This window comes from Anas platyrhynchos, chromosome 17 (assembly GCF_047663525.1).
Source record: "Anas platyrhynchos isolate ZD024472 breed Pekin duck chromosome 17, IASCAAS_PekinDuck_T2T, whole genome shotgun sequence".
Classification (NCBI taxonomy): domain Eukaryota; kingdom Metazoa; phylum Chordata; class Aves; order Anseriformes; family Anatidae; genus Anas; species Anas platyrhynchos.
This window is the reverse complement of record NC_092603.1, coordinates 380179-396656: the sequence shown is the minus strand read 5'-3', so window position 1 is coordinate 396656 and position 16478 is coordinate 380179. Positions and strand designations below refer to the sequence as shown.

General features: G+C 62.1%; 2 protein-coding genes across 2 annotated transcripts in view; both read right to left on the bottom strand.

Moving 5' to 3' along the window:
* Positions 1-11491, bottom strand: part of EHMT2 (euchromatic histone lysine methyltransferase 2) — a 36664-nt gene extending 25173 nt beyond the window's left edge. The window contains 9 exon segments of the mRNA XM_072024713.1: positions 69-91; positions 94-166; positions 2312-2394; positions 2397-2468; positions 4705-4802; positions 4864-5010; positions 6389-6413; positions 8730-8775; positions 11342-11491. Of these exon segments, the coding sequence (XP_071880814.1) occupies positions 69-91; positions 94-166; positions 2312-2394; positions 2397-2468; positions 4705-4802; positions 4864-5010; positions 6389-6413; positions 8730-8775; positions 11342-11491 (717 nt within the window).
* A 1656-nt stretch (positions 11492-13147) lies between these two features.
* On the bottom strand, positions 13148-14461 carry ZBTB12 (zinc finger and BTB domain containing 12). The gene is given in 6 exon segments (XM_072024712.1): positions 13148-13504; positions 13506-13532; positions 13534-13973; positions 14026-14151; positions 14154-14412; positions 14414-14461. Coding segments are annotated over 6 exon segments (1107 nt in total). The 3' UTR covers positions 13148-13297.
* Between the last annotated feature and the right edge of the window lie 2017 nt (positions 14462-16478).

The window sequence follows — 16478 nt, the reverse complement described above, 5'->3', positions numbered from 1 at the left end:
AGGCCCCGTGCCCCCCCCGGACTCACAGCGGTGCAGAAGTGCCCACACCCCGGCACAGTGGTGTTCACCATCCGCGCCCGGTGGCTTTGGACAGCACCATGAGGGGCACCTGGCTGGACGGCCGCATGGTTTCCCGCTTCAGGATGCTCCCCCCGCAGCCGCTCAGCTAATTAGGGGGGGATTAATTAGCAGGGGGGGGTTAATTAGCCCGGGAGGGGGAAATTAAAACTAGGGGGGGAGGTAATGAGGGGAGGGGGGTTCAGGGGTGAGCGGGGGAGGGAGAGTGAATGGGGAGAGGTTGGAATTGATTCAGGGTGCTCAGTTAATTAATGGGGGGGGTGAATTAATTAGGGGGGAGAATTAATTAGTGAGAGGATTTAAATTAATCCTAGGAGGGGGAAATTAATGCGGGGAGGGGGGTTAGAGGTGATTGGGAGGGTGAAAAATGAATGGGAGAGGTTGGAATTAAGTGGAAGGCAGTGATTTGTTAATGGGGGGGTGAATTAATTGGGGGGGGTTAAAATTAATTAGGGGGGTTAAATTAATTAGTGGGGGGGTTAAATTAATCCGAGGAGAAGTTAATGAGGGGAGGGGGTTTAGGGGTGATCAGGGGGAGGGAAGTGAATGGGGAGAGGTTGGAATTAATTGGAGGGGGGTTAATTAATTAATGGGGGGGTTAAAATTAATTAGGGGGGTTAAATTAATTAGTGGGGGGTTAAATTAATCCTGAGGAGGGGTAAATTAATGAGGGGAGGGGGTTAGAGGTGATCAGGGGGAGGGAAGTGAATGGGGAGAGGTTGGAATTGATTGGAGGATGTTAATTAATTAATTAATTAATTAACCTGGGGGGGTTAAATTAATTAGGGGGGTTAAATTAATTAAGTGGGGGGTAAATTAAACTCGAGGGGGAATAAATTATTAATGGATGTTAGAGGTGATTTGGGGGGAGTGAAATGAATGGGGAGAGGTTGAATGAATTGAGGAGGATGTTAATTAATTAATTAATTAATTAACCTGGGGGGGTTAAATTAATTAGTGGGGGGGGGTTAAATTAATCCTAGGAGGGGTAAATTAATTCGTGGGAGGGGGTTTAGGGGTGAGCAGGGGGAGGGAAGTGAATGGGGAGAGGTTGGAATTGATTGGGAGGATGTTAATTAATTAATTAATTAATTAACCTGGGGGGGTTAAATTAATTAGGGGGGTTAAATTAATTAGTGGGGGGGTTAAATTAACTCTAGGAGGAGGAAATTAATGAGGGGGAGGGGGTTTAGAGGTGATGGGGGGGAGGGAAATGAATGGGGAGAGGTTGGAGTTAATTGGGCGTTAATTAATTAATGGGGGGGGTTAAATTAATTAGGAGGGGATTAAAATTAATTGGGAGAAATTAAGTTAATTAGTGGGGGGTTAAATTAACTAGGGGGGAAATTAATGAGGGGAGGGGGTTTAGAGGTGTCGGGGGGGGAGGAAACGAATGGGGGGAGAGGTTGGAATTAATTGGGGGGTGTTAATTTGTTAATTGGGGGGGTTAAAATTAATTAGGGTAAATTATTGGGGGGGGGGGCCTTGAAGTTATTAGGGGAGGGGTTAGATTTGGGGGAATCCAAAATCTCTCCCTAATACCCCTCATAATCCTCCCCAAACCCCCAATATAATCCAAATATCCCTCCAAATCCCCCAATAATTCTCCCATAGCCCTCCTAATAATTCTCCATAGCCCCCCCAATATCCCAAGTAACCCCCAAGATCCTCCAAGTACTCCCAAGAAGCCCCAGTAACCCCCCCAGGACCCCCCCCAGACCCCAAAAAGCCCCCCCACTTGCCCGCCACGCTCTCGGTGGCCATGCAGAGGCTGCGTCCTGCCCCCATACCCCCCAAGCACCCAGATCCTCCAGCATCCCCCAGGACTACCCCATAACCCCCCAGTAACCCCCCAATACCCCCCAAAAAGCTCCCCCAGGACCCCCAAGCCTCCCGCTGCCCCCACCTGCCCGTCCATGCTCCGGCCATGTACAAAGGTCCCCTTGTCCCTAGACCTCTATTTCTCAGATACTCCAAGAACTTCACATTCTCAGTATTATCCTATAACCTCCTATAATTCTCTAGGACCCCCCCCAGACCCCCAAAAGCCCCCCCGCGCCCCCCACCTGCCCGTCAGATCTCTGGTGGCCATGCAGAGGCTGTGTCCTGCCCCCATACCCCCCAAGTACTCCAGAGAACCTCCCAAAAGATCTCCCATAGCCCCCCAGTAACCCCCCCCAGACCCCCAAAAAGCCCCCCCAGGACCCCAAAAGGGCCCCCCCCAGACCCCCACCTGCCCATCCACGCTCTCGGTGGCCATGCAGAGGCTGCGCGCCGCCTGGGCGGAGCCGTCGATTTTGGGGGCCTCCATGCGGAGGAGCAGTGGGGCAGCTCCTCGAAGCGCTCGGCTTCTCAGCGCCCGCAGCCGCGGGCCTGGGGGCGGGGCAGCGCTGGGACACGCCCACAGGGGGCGGGGCCTCGTGGGACACGCCCACAAGGGGCGGGGTCACGGTGGGGACACGCCCACCTAGGTGGCACCCCATCGAAGGGGAGGGAGGGGGCGTGGCTAAATGGAGGGGGCGTGGCTTCATTAGGGGCGTGGCTTGAAAGGGGGGGGGCGTGGTTTAAATGAGGGGGTGTGGTTTATGCAAGGGGGCGTGGCCTCAAGGCAAAGGGGGCGGGGCATGGGCTGGAACCATGGAATGGAAAAGGGGGCGTGGCCAAATGCAAAAGGGGGCGTGGTCAGCACCAGGGGGGTGTGGCTTATGAGGTGGGCGTGGTTTATGGGAGGGGGTGTGGCCAAAAGACCAAAGGGGGCGGGGCTTCCAGCTGGGTATTGGGGCTGAAACCCCGCCAAAAATGAAAAGGGGGGCGTGGCCTGAATGAAGGGGGCGTGGCTTATGTATGAGGATCATTTGCATAAAGGGGCGTGGAGCTTTCTGTTGGGGGCGTGGCCACCAGCCAAGGGGGCGGGGCTTCCAGGTCAGTCCAATCGGGCTGGAACCCAGCCAAAAATGGAAAAGGGGGCGGGGCCTAAATACAGGGGCGTTGGCTTCTTTTCTCTATGGGGGCATGGCCTTTTGAGGGGGGCGTGGTTATACCCTAAATGGGCGTGGCCACCCCACAGTGGGCGTGGCTTCAGCTTATATAAACCCCATGGAGATAACCCACGGGGGGCGTGGCCTCGGTGGGGGGTGGGCGTGGCTTATCGGGTGGGCGTGGCCAGGGGTGGGCGTGGCTCCAAGGAGGGGGCGTGGCCTGGGAGGAGGGGGCGTGGCCTCACCTGGGGGCTGGGGGGGAGATGGCGCCATCGCGGGGAGACAGCTGCAGGCAGCCCAGGGGCACCTCCGTGTACTCGCTGGGGCCGCCCCGGGGGGCTCCTCCTGACCTGGGGGCAGGGGGCTAGGGGGGGGCTCGGGACCCCCCATCCAGGGGTGACCCCCCCGCACCCCCCCGTGCTTTAAAATTTAATTTTTTTCCCCAATTTGTGGGTTTTGAGGCTCCCCCTTGACAACATTTATCGGTTTTGAGGCTCCGCCACCATTTATCGGTTTTGAGGCCCCCCCAACCCCCATTTATCGGTTTCGAGGCCCCCCCACCCCCTATTTATCAGTTTCGAGGCCCCCCCAACCCCCATTTATCGGTTTCGAGGCCCCCCCCAACCCCCATTTATCGGTTTTGAGGCCCCCCCCAACCCCCATTTATCGGTTTCGAGGCCCCCCCAACCCCCATTTATCGGTTTCGAGGCCCCCCCCAACCCCCATTTATCGGTTTCGAGGCCCCCCCCCAACCCCATTTATCGGTTTCGAGGCCCCCCCAACCCCCATTTATCGGTTTCGAGGCCCCCCCAACCCCCATTTATCGGTTTCGAGGCCCCCCCACCCCCCATTTATCGGTTTTGAGCCCCCCCAACCCCATTTATCAGTTTCAGGCCCCCCCGTTTTCCAGTTTTGGGCCCCCCCTCCCCAATTTTTCCGTTTCTAGGCTCCTCACTCCCCCCTTTATCAGTTTCAGAGTCCCCCATTTCCCAATTATCCGTCCAGGCCCCCCCTCCCCAATTTACCCGTTTTAAGGCTCCCCCCTCCCCACTTTAAGGCTCCCCCTTTGCCCAATTTCCCCATTTTAAGGCTCCCCCCTCCCCAATCTCTGTCCCCGTTTCAAGGCCCCCCCCTCCCCGATTTCTGCCTTTTAAGCCCCCTCCCCGCCCCATCTCTCACTCCTACCCCCCTCCCACCCTATCAGTTTCAGGGACCCCCACCCAAATTATCAGTTTCAAGGCCCCCCCCTCCCCAAATTATCAGTTTCAAGGCCCCCCCTCCCCAATTTATCTGTTTCAAGGCCCCCCCCTCCCCATTTTACCTGTTTTAAGCCCCCTCCTCATTTCACTTTCAAGCCCCCTCCCCTGCCCTATTTCAAATTTTAAGCCCCCCCATCCCAATTTACCAGTTTCAAGGCCCCCCCTCCCCAATTTACCAGTTTCAAGGCCCCCCCCTCCCCAAATTATCAGTTTCAAGGCCCCCCCCATCCCAATTTATCCGTTTCAAGGCCCCCCCCTCCCCAATTTCTGACCCCCGCCCCACCTCTCAGCCCCCCTCCCCCCCCATGCCTTTTAGGGACCCCCCCCCAATTTTTAGGCCCCCCCCAATTTTTTGGGCCCCCCCCCAATTTTTCTGTTCCCCCCCTCACCCCTGCTCGGCCGGGGCTCCTTGCGCTTCCTCTTGCGGTTAGTTTCAGCCGAGGGGCTCTCCTTCCACCGCCGCGCCTTGCGCCGGGCACCACGCGCTCTGGGGGGGGGACACGAGGTCAGGACCCCCCCCCCAAATTCACCCCCCCACCCCCCCTCACCCCCCCCCACCTACCCGGTCCGAGGCGTTGCCCGACTCCTCGTCTTCCTCCTCCTCCTCCTCCTCGTCCTCCTCCTCCTCCTCCTCTTCCTCCTCTTCCTCCTCCTCCTCCTCGCTCAGCGCCTCCCCGGGACGCGCCCCCCTCCACCTGCGCCCCCCCCCCGGTGAATGGGGCACCCCAGTGCCTCCCAGCAGCCACCAGTAGCTCCCAGAACTCCCAGTACTCCCCATTGCCCCACATATTGATCTCAAAACCATCCCAGTGCCCCCCAGTTCCTCCTGAGTTTCCCCCAGATTGACCCTGAGTCCCTCCCAGACCCCTTGTATCCATCTCCAGTCCCTCCCAGTCCCTCCCAGTGGCTCCCAGTATCCTCCAGTACCTCCCAGTGCCCTCTCACCATGTTGTCCCCGAGTCCCTCCCAGCTCCGCAGTTCCCTCCAGTGTCCACAGTCTCTCCAATATTGACCCCAGTCCCTCCCAGTACCCTCAATCGCATCCCCAGTCTCTCCAGAGTCACCCAGTATCCTCCAGTATCCTCAATACCTCCCAGTGTCCCCAGTATTGACCCTCAGTCCCTCCCAGTGCCCCCCAGTTCCCTCCCAGTGTCCCCCAGTTCCCCCCATATTAACCCTCAGTCCCTCCAGTGCCCCCCAGTTGATCCCCGAGTCCCTCCCAGTAGCCACCAGTAGCTCCCATATTGACCAGTACCTCCCATAGACCCCCCATATTGACCACAAATTCTTCCCAGTACCCTCCAGTTCCCTCTGTATTGTCTCCAGACCCCTCCCAGTGCTCCTCCCAGTGCCCCCCAGTCCCCTCCCAGTGCCCCCCAGATCCTCCCTCCAGTCCCCTCCCAGTGCCCCCCAAATGCCACCCAGTCCCCTCCCAGTGCCTCCCAGTGCCCCCCAGTCCCCCCGATCCCCTCCCAGTGCCTCCCAATCCCCCCAGTCCCCTCCCAGTGCTCCCCAGTCCCTCCCAGTGCCCCCCTAGTGCCTCCCAGTCCCCTCCCCAGTCCCTCCCAGTGCCCCCCAGTCCCACCTTGCTGTCGGAGTCCCCGGGCCCGTCCACGCTGAAGCCGTCGTAGAGAGAGAGAAGCCGCCCCCCCCCTCGCTGCCCCCATGCGCCGCCGACCCCCCCGCGGGGGGGCCGCCATCTCCTCCGTCACCGTGATCTGGGGGGGGGCGGGGGGGGTCACTGGGGGGGGCAAAGGGGGGGGTAGGAGGGGTTGGGGGGGGGCTAAGGGGGGGTCTGGGGGGGAATTGGGGGGGGCCAAAGGGGGGTCTTTGGGGGTAATGGGGGGGTTTGGGGGGTAAGGTCTCGGGGGGGGTCAAAAGGGGGGCTGGGGGGGGTCCAGGGAGGGGTTTGGGGGGGTTGGAGCTTTGAGGGAATTTGGGGGGGGTTTGGGGGGGTCAGGGGGGTCGGGGGGATTTGGGGGGGTCGGGGGGATTTGGGGGGGGTCCCGGGGGCCGTTACCTCAGTGGAGGCGCGGGGGCTGGGCGCTGCAGCCCAGCCCCCCGGGGCCGTACCCCAGCTTGGGGGCGCTTGGGGGGTCTGGGGGGGGGCAAAAATTTGGGGGGGGGGATTAATAGCAAGCATAACCCCCCATGTTAATCCCCCAAAACCCCCCAAACCCCCCCCAAAAGCCGCCTCAGCCCCCCCAAACCCCCCCAAATTTTCCTCCCCCGCCCCCCCCAATTTATTAACCCCCCCAAATTTTTCTTTGCCCCCCCCCCCCGGTCCCCTCAGCCCCCCCAAATCCCTCTAGCCCCCCCAAAACCCCCCCATTATTCCCCTAACCCCCCCCAGCCCCCCCAACCCCCCCCCCAATTCCCCACCCCCCCCCCAATTTTATAACCCCTCCCCAATTTTTTTTGTGCCCCCCCCCAGGCCCCCCCAATCCCTCAAAAAACGCCTCCAAACCCCCCCTAAATCCCCCAACCCCCCCAAAACCCCTCTCAGCCCCTCCCACCCCCCCAAACCCCCCAAATTTTCCTCCCCCGCCCCCCCCCTATTTATTACCCCCCCCCCAAATTTTTTTGGGCCCCCCCCCGGCCCCCCCAATCCCTCTAAGCCTTGGAAAAACCTCCCCAAAAGCCCCCAAAAACCCCTCAAGCCCCCCCCCATCCCCCCAAAACCTCCCCAATTTTCCTTCCCCGCCCCCCCCCAATTTATGAACCCCCCCCAAATTTTTTTGGTGCCCCCCCCGGCCCCCCCAATCCCTCTAAACCCTCCAGAGTGATCCTGAAACCCCCCCCAAACCCCTCTGAGCCCCTCCCACCCCCCCAAAACCCCCCCAAATTCCTCTCCCCCGCCTCCCCCAATAAACCCCCCCAAAAAAAAATTTTAGGCCCCCCCCCCGAAATTTTAAAACCCTCCAAGTCCCCCCCCAATCCCTCAAAACCCCCCCAAAAACTCCCCAAGCTCCCCCAAAACCCCGAAGCCCCCCCCACAGCCCCCAAAAATCCAAAATTTTCCTCTCCTCTCGCCCCCCCCCGCATTCATAAACCCCCCTCCCCCCCAAATTTTTTGTGCTCCGCCCCACCCTGGCTCGTCCATGCTCCCTCAGCTCTTGCCACCGCGGAAATGCAGCATCTCCAGACGGCGCTTCTCCGGCACCTGGGGGGGGGCCCAAAATTAACCCAAATTAACCCAAATCCCCCTCCCATTTGACTACTCCTACTGGAACTCGCCCTCCTCAGCCCTCCCCGGCTGGGCTTGGCCATGGTTGGGCCTGCACTTTGGGTCTGGGGGCTGGGAGGGGGGCTGGGGGCGCGGGGGTCGGGGGGGCTGGGGGCGCGGGGGGTTGAGGGGGGGGCGGCCCCCCCCCCGGGAGCTGAGGAGGCGCAGGGCCGGGCCGGGGGGGGATCTCCGGGCCCCCGTCAGGGGCATTCCTGGCCGGCTGTACCGGGGGGACCGGGGGGGAGGGGGGAGGGGGGGGCGGGGTGAGGGGGAGGCAGGGGTGAGGCAAACCCCCCCGCGCCCCCCCCCAAGACTGGGGAGGCCGGGAGGGTCTTGGTGGCGTGGCCGGGGGGGGGGTAAAAAAAGGGGTCAGGCCCCCCCCCAAAAATGCCCAAATTACCCCTAAAAATACCAAAATAACCCCTGCCCCCCCCAAAAAAAATATTAAGCCCCCCCAAAAAAAAGCCCCCCCCAAAAGCCCCCAAGGCCCCCCAAACCCCTCCCCTGGCCCCCCAAAACAGCCCCAAGACCCCCCCCAAAGCCCCCCCAATCCCCCCCCCACCCCCAAATCACCCCCCAACTCCCCCAAAAATTTTCATGCCCCCCCAAGCGCCTCTCCCCCAAATTTTTACCTCCCCAAATCCTCTAACAGCCCCCAAAGCCCCCCCCCAAACCCCCCCAGCCCCCCCCAAACACCCCAATTCCCCCCCAGGACCCCCCCCTTAAATCTCTTTTGCCCCCCCCCAAATTTTTGCGCCCCCCCCCGATTTTTGCCCCCTCCCCCCAAATTTTGTGCCCCCCCTCACCCTGTCAGCCCCTTGGGGCTGCCTCCAGCCGGGGGCCCCCCCCCAGCGCCCCCTCCCCCTCCCCTGCCCCCCCCCCACCCCCACGCCCCCAGGCCTGCTGGGGGGGGCCCAGGGGGAGGAGGAGGAGGAGGAGGAGGGGGGGCGCCCCCCCCCCCACCCCCAACCGAGGGGGGGCTGCTGGGGGGCAGGGGGGGCTCAGCGCAGGGCGGGGGGGGGCTGCTGGGGGGGTGACCTGGGGGGGGGGGGAAGAGAAATTTGAGGGGGGGGGTTAAAAAAAAAAGGGGGGGGGATTTTGGGGAGGGGGGGGGAATTTGGGGGATGGGGGGGGGGATTTTTGGGAGGGGGGGGATTTTTGGGGGGGGTCGCGCCCCCCCCCACTCACCAGGGTCTGGAGACTCGGCCATGGGGGTTGTGGGCGCCGCAGGGTCCTGGGGGGGCACAAAAAATTTAGGGGGGGGGGTCACAAAAATTTAGGGGGGGGGCAGGAATTTGGGAGGGGGCTGCAGGAATTGGGGGGGGGGCTGAAAAAATTTGGGGGGGGATTTTGATTGGGGGGGATTTGGGGGTCTAGGGCTTTATTGGGGGAAAATTTGGGAGGGGGGCTTCTGGGGAATTTGGGGTTGGGGGGGGATTTGGTGGGGGAGAAATTTGGGGGAAGGGGGTAACTTGGGGGGGGGAGGGAGATTGGGGGGGGCTTTTGGGGGGCTCCAGGGTTGGGGTCGGGGGGGAAATTGGGGGAGGGGGGCACGGGGGGGGGGGCAGAAATTTGGGGAGGGGTCTCCTGGGGGTCGGAAAGTTTGGGGGGGGGCCATGGGGGGGGGATTTTGGGGAGGGGGGGCCCAAAATTTGGGGAGGGGGCTCCTTGGGGGGGGTCTCCAGGCCTCAGGGGGGGCCCCAGGCCCCTGGGGGGGTCCCGGGGGATGGGGGGGCCCAAAACCCTTTGGGGGGTCTCAGGGGTCCCTGCCCCGCCCCCCCGGGCTGTTTTTGGGGTGATTTTTGTGGTATTTTGGGTTATTTTTGAGGTGTTTTTTGCCCCCCCCCCCCCCGCACCTCGCCGCCGGCCGCCGCCGCCTCCATCGCGCCGCGCGCGCTGCGTCGGACGTCACCGCGTAACGCGGGGGGCGTGGCCACGCTGGGTGGGCGTGGCCACGAGGAGGGGGGCGTGGCCGAGCCGCTCGCCCCGCCCATGGGGGCGGTGCCACGGGGGAGGGGGCGTGGCCACGTGAGGGTGGCCGCGCTGAGGGGGCGTGGCCGAGGGGGGCGTGGCTTAGAGGGGGGCGTGGCCACGCGGCTTTTCCCGCGGGCGGGGGAGCGAGGAGCGCGCGCTTTTCCCCCTCCCCCCCCCCCCAGCCCCATTTTCGCCTGTTTTCGCCTCATTTTTTTTGTGTTTTTTTTTTTCACTTTCCTTTATTACAAAATCTCTAAAAGCAGCGCCGCGGCCCCCTCCCCCACCCCCCCCTCAACCCCCCCCCCCAGCTCTACGCCCCTCCCTTAGCCCCCCCCCCAAATCTCTCCCCCCACCCCCCAAAATCCGCCCCCCCCCCCAAACCCCCCCCCCCCCCCCCGTTCCTCTACGCGACCGGAGCCCCCCCAGGACCCCCCCCCGGTCACTACGAGCTACAGGGAGAAACGGGGACCCCCCCCCAACCCCCCCCCCTAAAAATTTTGGGGGACCCCCCCCACCAGGATGGGTCCCAGCCCCCCCCCACCAAAAGCTGGGGGCCACTGGGGGGGGCACCCCAAAATCTGGGGGGCACCCCAAAAGGTGGGAGCCCCAAGGGTGGGGGGGCATTCCAAAATTTGGGGGGGGGCACCCCAAAATCTGGAGGGCCACTGGGGGGGGCCACAACCCAAAATCTGGGGGCCCCAGGAAGGGCACCCCAAAATCTGGGGTCACCCCAAAATCTTGGGGATCTACCCCAAATTTGGGGGCCACCAAGATGGGGGGCCACCCCAAAATCAAGGGGGGCACCCCCAAAATCTGGGGGCCAGTGGGGGGCCACCCCCAAAATCTGGGGGGCCCACCCCAAAATTTTGGGGTCCCCCAGGGGGAGGGCACCCCAAAATTGAGGGGGGTCACCCCAAAATTGGGGGGGCCCACCCCAAAACCTGGGGGGCCCACCGGGGGGGGGGGCACCACTCGGGGGCCCCAAATCTCCCCTGGGTATCCCCAAAACCAAGCCCCGCCCCCCTGTGATGACATCAATGTAGCCATCTGGCTTGTTGAGGTGAGCCACGCCCCCTGGCTGAACCGTTGTCCAGTCAGAAGCCGAGGGTCTCCAGACCTGGCCGAGGTCGTCGTCCAGATCAGGATCTTCGGACCATGATGGCCGAGCCCCCGTCCAATGGCAAGGGCAGCCGCCCCAGGCCATCCAATCCAGCTGGCTGCCCAAATCCATCGGCCAATCACAAGGGACAGTTCAGTTGGCCAAACCCATCAGCCAATCACAAGCCACGGCGTGGCAGGCACGCGAAACCCATCGGCCAATGACGGGTTGGCCAAACCCCGCAGTCAACGTCTGATTGGCCGAACCACGAGCCAACGGTGAGCCACGGCGTTCTGATTGGCCAAACCCATCAGTCGATGACCAATCGCGGCGCTCCAGTTGGCCAAAACCCATCGCCCAATGTCCTGTTGGCCAAATCCATCAACCAATGACTAACTGGTGCTCCCAGTTGGCCAAACTCATCGGCACAATGTTCTTTTGGCCAAAATGATCAGCCAATGACCAACCGAGGTGTCCCAGTTGGCCAAATCCATTGGCCAATGATGAATCACGGCGTTCCAGTTGGCCAAACCCATCAACCAGTGACAAACGCTGGTGTTCCAGTTGGCCAATCCATCAGCCAATGACTAAAACCGGTGTTCCCAACAGCCAAACCCATCGCCCAATGTTCTGTTGGCCAAATCCATCAACCGATGTCCAACCACAGCGTTCCAGTTGGCCAAACCCATCAACCAGTGACGAATGACGGCGTTCCAGTTGGCCAAACCCATTGGAACAGCGTTCCGTTGGCCAAATCCATCAACTGATGGCCAACCACGGCGTTCCAGTTGGCCAAACCCATCAACCAATGACCAATCGCCAACAGCGTCCCAGTAGGCTGAACCCTTTTGGACAATCTTCTGTTGGCCAAACCCATAGTCGATGACCAACCACAGCGTCCCAGTTGGCCAAACCCTTTTGGCAGACTTCTTTTGGCCAAATCCATCAGTCAATGACCAGTGGTGTTCCAGTTGGCCAAACCCATCAGTCAGTGACCAACCACAGCATCCCACTTGGCCAAACCCATCAACCAATCACAAGCCACAGCATTCCACTCAGTGGTTCAAATCCAGCGCCCATGTTCTGTTGGCCAAAATCCATCAACCGATGGCCAACCACCGCTTTCCAGTTGGCCAAACCCATCAACCAACGAAAAACGATGGCATTCCAGTTGGCGAAATTCATCGTCGATGGCCAACCACAGCGTTCCAGTTGGCCAAACCCATCGCCCATCGTTGGCCAAACCCATCAGTTGAGCAACCAAATCGTTCAAGTTGGCCAAATCCTCCAGTCAATGACCAACCACGGTGTTCCAATTAGTACCCATTGCCCAATGTTCCGTTGGCCAAACCCATCAACCGATGACCAACCACAGCATCCCAGTTGGCCAAATCCTTCAACCAATGACGAATGATGGTGTTCCAGTTGGCCCAATTGATCAGTCGATGACCAACCACAGTGTTCCATCTAGTTGGCCAAACCCATCAACCAGTGACAAACGATGGCGTTTCAATTGGTCAAAACCATTGGACAATGTTCCATTGGCCAAATCCATCAACCGATGGCCAACCACAGCCTTCCAGTTGGCCAAATCCATTGCCCAATGTTCCAGTTGGCCAAACCCTTCAATTGATGGCCAACCACAGTGGCCCACTTGACCAAACCCATCAAGCCAACCACAAATCATCGGTTTTTCAGTTGGCCAAACCCATTGCCAAATGTTCTGTTGACCAAACCCATCAGTCGATGACCAACCATGGTGTTCCAGTTGGCCAAACCCATCAACCAACGACAAACCATGGCATTCCAGTTGGCCAAATTCATCGCCCAATGTTCCGTTGGCCTAAACCCATCAGTCGCACACCCAGACTGTCCCAGTTGGCCAAATCCTTCAGCTGATCACTAATGGTGTTCCAGTTGGCCAAATCCATCGCCCAATGTTCCGTTGGCCAAACCCATCAACCGATGGCCAACCACAACTGCCCAGTTGGCCAAATCCTTCAACCAATTATCAATCTACGGCGTTCCAGTCGACCAAACCCATCAACCATCTCCGTTGGCCAAATCCATCAACCGATGGCCAACCACAGCGTCCCACTTGGCCAAATCCATCAACCAATGATGAACGATGGAGTTTCGATTGGCCAAATCCATCGGTCGATCATCAACCACAGCGTTCCAGTTGGCCAAACCCATTGCCCAATGTTCTGTTGACCAAACCCATCAGTCCATCACCAACCATGGTGTTCCAGTTGGCCAAACCCATTGCCAAATGTTCCGTTGACCAAACCCATCAGTCGATGACCAACCACAGTGTCCCAGTTGGCCAAATCCATCAACCAATGATGGAACGATGGCGTTCCAGTTGGCCAAACCCTTCAGTCAATGACCAACCATAGCGTTCCAGTTGGCCAAACCCATCAACCGATGGCCAACCACAGCGTCCCAGTTGGCCGCCCCCACCAGCCAACGTCCGGTCTGCACGCCACCATCCTGCTCACCAAGCACCACTTTGAGTTGTCAGTTACCCCCAGCAGCCCCCCTCGCCCTGATGTCACCGCCCCGAAGCCGGCAGCGTCCCCCGGCAGCACCAAACCCTGGCTGCCGAGAGCGCGGGCGCCCACCCTGAGCGGTGCCGGGGCACGGTGTGGGAGGGGGGTGGGCCGGGCGCCCGCCCCGCAACTCAATGCACCAAGACCTTGATCTCGGCCACGCTGGCCTCCAGCACGTTCTCGGCGGTGGTTTTGCCGGAGGCGCCCTTGAGGTGGCGGCGGATGGCGGGCTTGTGGGCGAAGCGGACGTCGCAGTAGGAGCAGCGGTAGGGCCGCTCGCCGCTGTGCAGGTTCATGTGGTCGTGCAGGGTGGACTTCTGCGTGAAGCTCTTGCCGGAGTACGCCGAAGCCGTGGGACTTGACGCCGTCGGTGTACGTTCATGTGCCGGTTGAGGTTGCTGCTGTGGTTGAACTGCTTCCCACGGGGCACATGAAGACGGAATGTTGGGCGCGCATGTGGAACACCAACTTCTCTCCATCTCTGGAAGCCGCACTTCCCGCATGGCGCCGGGGCGCAAAACAACGATGATGATGATGATGACGATGACGATGATGATGATGGCAGCGGTGCCGACCGCATCCCGGCCGGCGGCGGCGGCGCGATCCCCCCTCTCCATGGCGCCGGGGAAGATGAGGACCCCCTCTCCTTCGGGGGCGTCTCGGCCAGCTCAACCGCCCTCACCACGCCGAGCGGCGGCGCCCGCGGCGCCTCCACCACCGCCTCCACCACCGCGGGCGCCGGCGACGCCGTCGGCACCTCCGCACCGCCATCACCGCCGCGCTCACCGCCGTCGCCGTCACCGTGCTCTGTTTCCACCTTCAACATCGGGCGCCTGCTCCCCTCCGCCTCCTCCCCCACCCCCACCCTCCTCCTGTTTGGGCGGGCGCAGCAGCGGGGGCTCGGGGGGCGCCGGGTGGATGAAGCGCGCCAAGGCGCCGCGGCAGCGCTCCACCACGTGTCCACCGCGCAAGGTAACTGTCGTCCGAGGAGTCTGACTAAATCCCGACCGGCGAATTCGAGCGCCCCGGTGTAGCAGGAGAGGAGGAGGTCGGCCAGCACCCGGGCGCGGTGGGCTAGCGAGACGAGCTCGGCCGCCGGGTTGAGGAGGAACTGGTCGCGGAGGAAGGGCGAGCAGGCGGCCAGGATGACGCGGTGGCCGCGGAAGCGCAGGCTGCGGGCCACGATGGTGACGTCGCAGAAGCGCTCCTCGGCGCGGAGCCGGGTCATGCCGCGCAAGGCCGCCGCCCTCGTGGCCCGGCAGCTGGAAGCGGAGGACTTCGGCGCAGGAGGACATGGTGGGGCACGGGGAGCACTGGGAGGGACTGGGGGCACTGGGAGGGGGTATAGGGGGGAGTGGGGGGACTGGGAGGGACTGGGAGCACTGGGAGGGTGCTGGGAGGGTGTGGGGGGGACTGGGAGAGGATGGGAGGGACTGGGAGGGACTGGGAGGGAATTGGGAGGGACTGGGAGGGACTGGGAGAGGGGGAATGGGCAACGGGGGAAATTGGGGGAAATGGGGGACTGGGAGGGACTGGGAGGGACTGGGAGGGTGCTGGGAGGGGTGTGGGGGGACTGGAAGAGGACTGGGAGGGACTGGGAGGGACTGGGAGAGACTGGGAGGGACTGGGAGAGAGTGGGGGGAGTGGAAGAGAGTGGGAGAGAGTGGGGGGAACTGGGAGGGGACTGGGAGGGACTGGGAGAGGGGTATAGGGGGAGTGGGGGACAGTGGGAGGGAGTGGGAGGGGGGAAATAGGGGAAATGGGGGACTGGGAGGGACTGGGAGGGACTGGGAGGTGACTGGGAGGGAGTGGGAGAGAGTGGGGGGACTGGGAGGGACTGGGAGGGAGTGGGAAGGGTGATAGGAGGACTGGGAGAGGGGGAAATGGGGGAAATGGGGGACTGGGAGGGACTGGGAGAGACTGGAAGAGGACTGGGAGGGAGTGGGGGGGACCGGGGAGACTGGGAGGGGACTGGAAGAGGACTGGAGGGACTGGGACGGACTGGGAGGGGAGAAATGGGGAGAATGGGGGGAAATGGGGGACTGGGAGGGACTGGGAGGGACTGGGAGGGGGGGAAATGGGGAGAAATGGGGGAAATTGGGGGAAATGGGGGACTGGGAGGGACTGGGAAGGACTGGGAGGGGAGTATAGGGGGAGTGGGAGAGACTGGGAGTGGGGAAATGGGGGGAAATGAGGGACTGGGGGGGACTGGGAGGGACTGGGAGGGACTGGGAAGGGGGAAATGGGGGGAAATGGGGGGAAATGGGGGGAAATGGGATACTGGGAGGGACTGGGAATGGGGAAACAGGGGAAATGGGGGACTGGGAGGGACTGGGAGGGTGCTGGGGGGGATTGGGAGTGACTGGGAGGGACTGGGAGGGTGCTGGGGGGACTGGGAGGGGACTGGGAGGGACTGGGAAGGGGACTGGGGGGGACTGGGGGGGACTAGGATGGGACTGGGAGGGACTGGGAATGAGGAGAGGGAGGAATGGGGAGGAATGGAGGGAAATGGGGGGACTGGGAGGGACTGGGAGAGAGTGGGGACAAGGGGGTCAGAGGGAAACTGGGGGCACTGGGACTTACTGGGAGGGGTTACTGGGAGTACTGGGAGGGGTTACTGGGAGTTACTGGGAGGGGTTACTGGGAGTACTGGGAGGGGTTAATGGGAGTTACTGGGAGGGGTTACTGGGAGTACTGGGAGGGGCTACTGGGAGTTACTGGGAGGGAGGAACGGGGCGTTACTGGGGGAGGTCACTGGGGGGGGGAACTGGGAGCACTGGGGGGTCACTGGGAGGGGCTACTGGGAGTTACTGGGAGGGGCTACTGGGAGTTACTGGGAGGGGTTACTGGGAGTACTGGGAGGGAGCAGCGGGGGGGTCACTGGGCGCACTGGGAGGGGTCACTGGGAGCCAACTGGGATCCAACTGGGAGCACTGGGAGGGGGGGGGGCGCAGTCACGTGACCTCGACCTGCGGAGAGAGCCCGGCGATGACGTCAGCACCGCCCCCCCCCCCATTACCCCCCCCCCAATTCCCCCCCCCCCAAAAAAAACCGCGGTGCATTATGGGACCCCCCCCCCCCCCAATTTTTTTGGGGGGGGCTATGACGTCACCACCCCTCCCCCCCTCCCCCCCCGCCCCCCCCCACGGTTCCCATGGCAACGCGGGGGGGGGGGAGGGGCAAAATGGGGGGGAGGGGGCAAAAAAAAAAACGGGGGGGGCCCGAGGGGGGGTGGGGGTGGGGGGGGGGTGGGGGGGTGGGGGGGGGGGGGGGGTGGGGGGGGTGGGGGGGGGTGGGGGGGCCCCTCCCCCT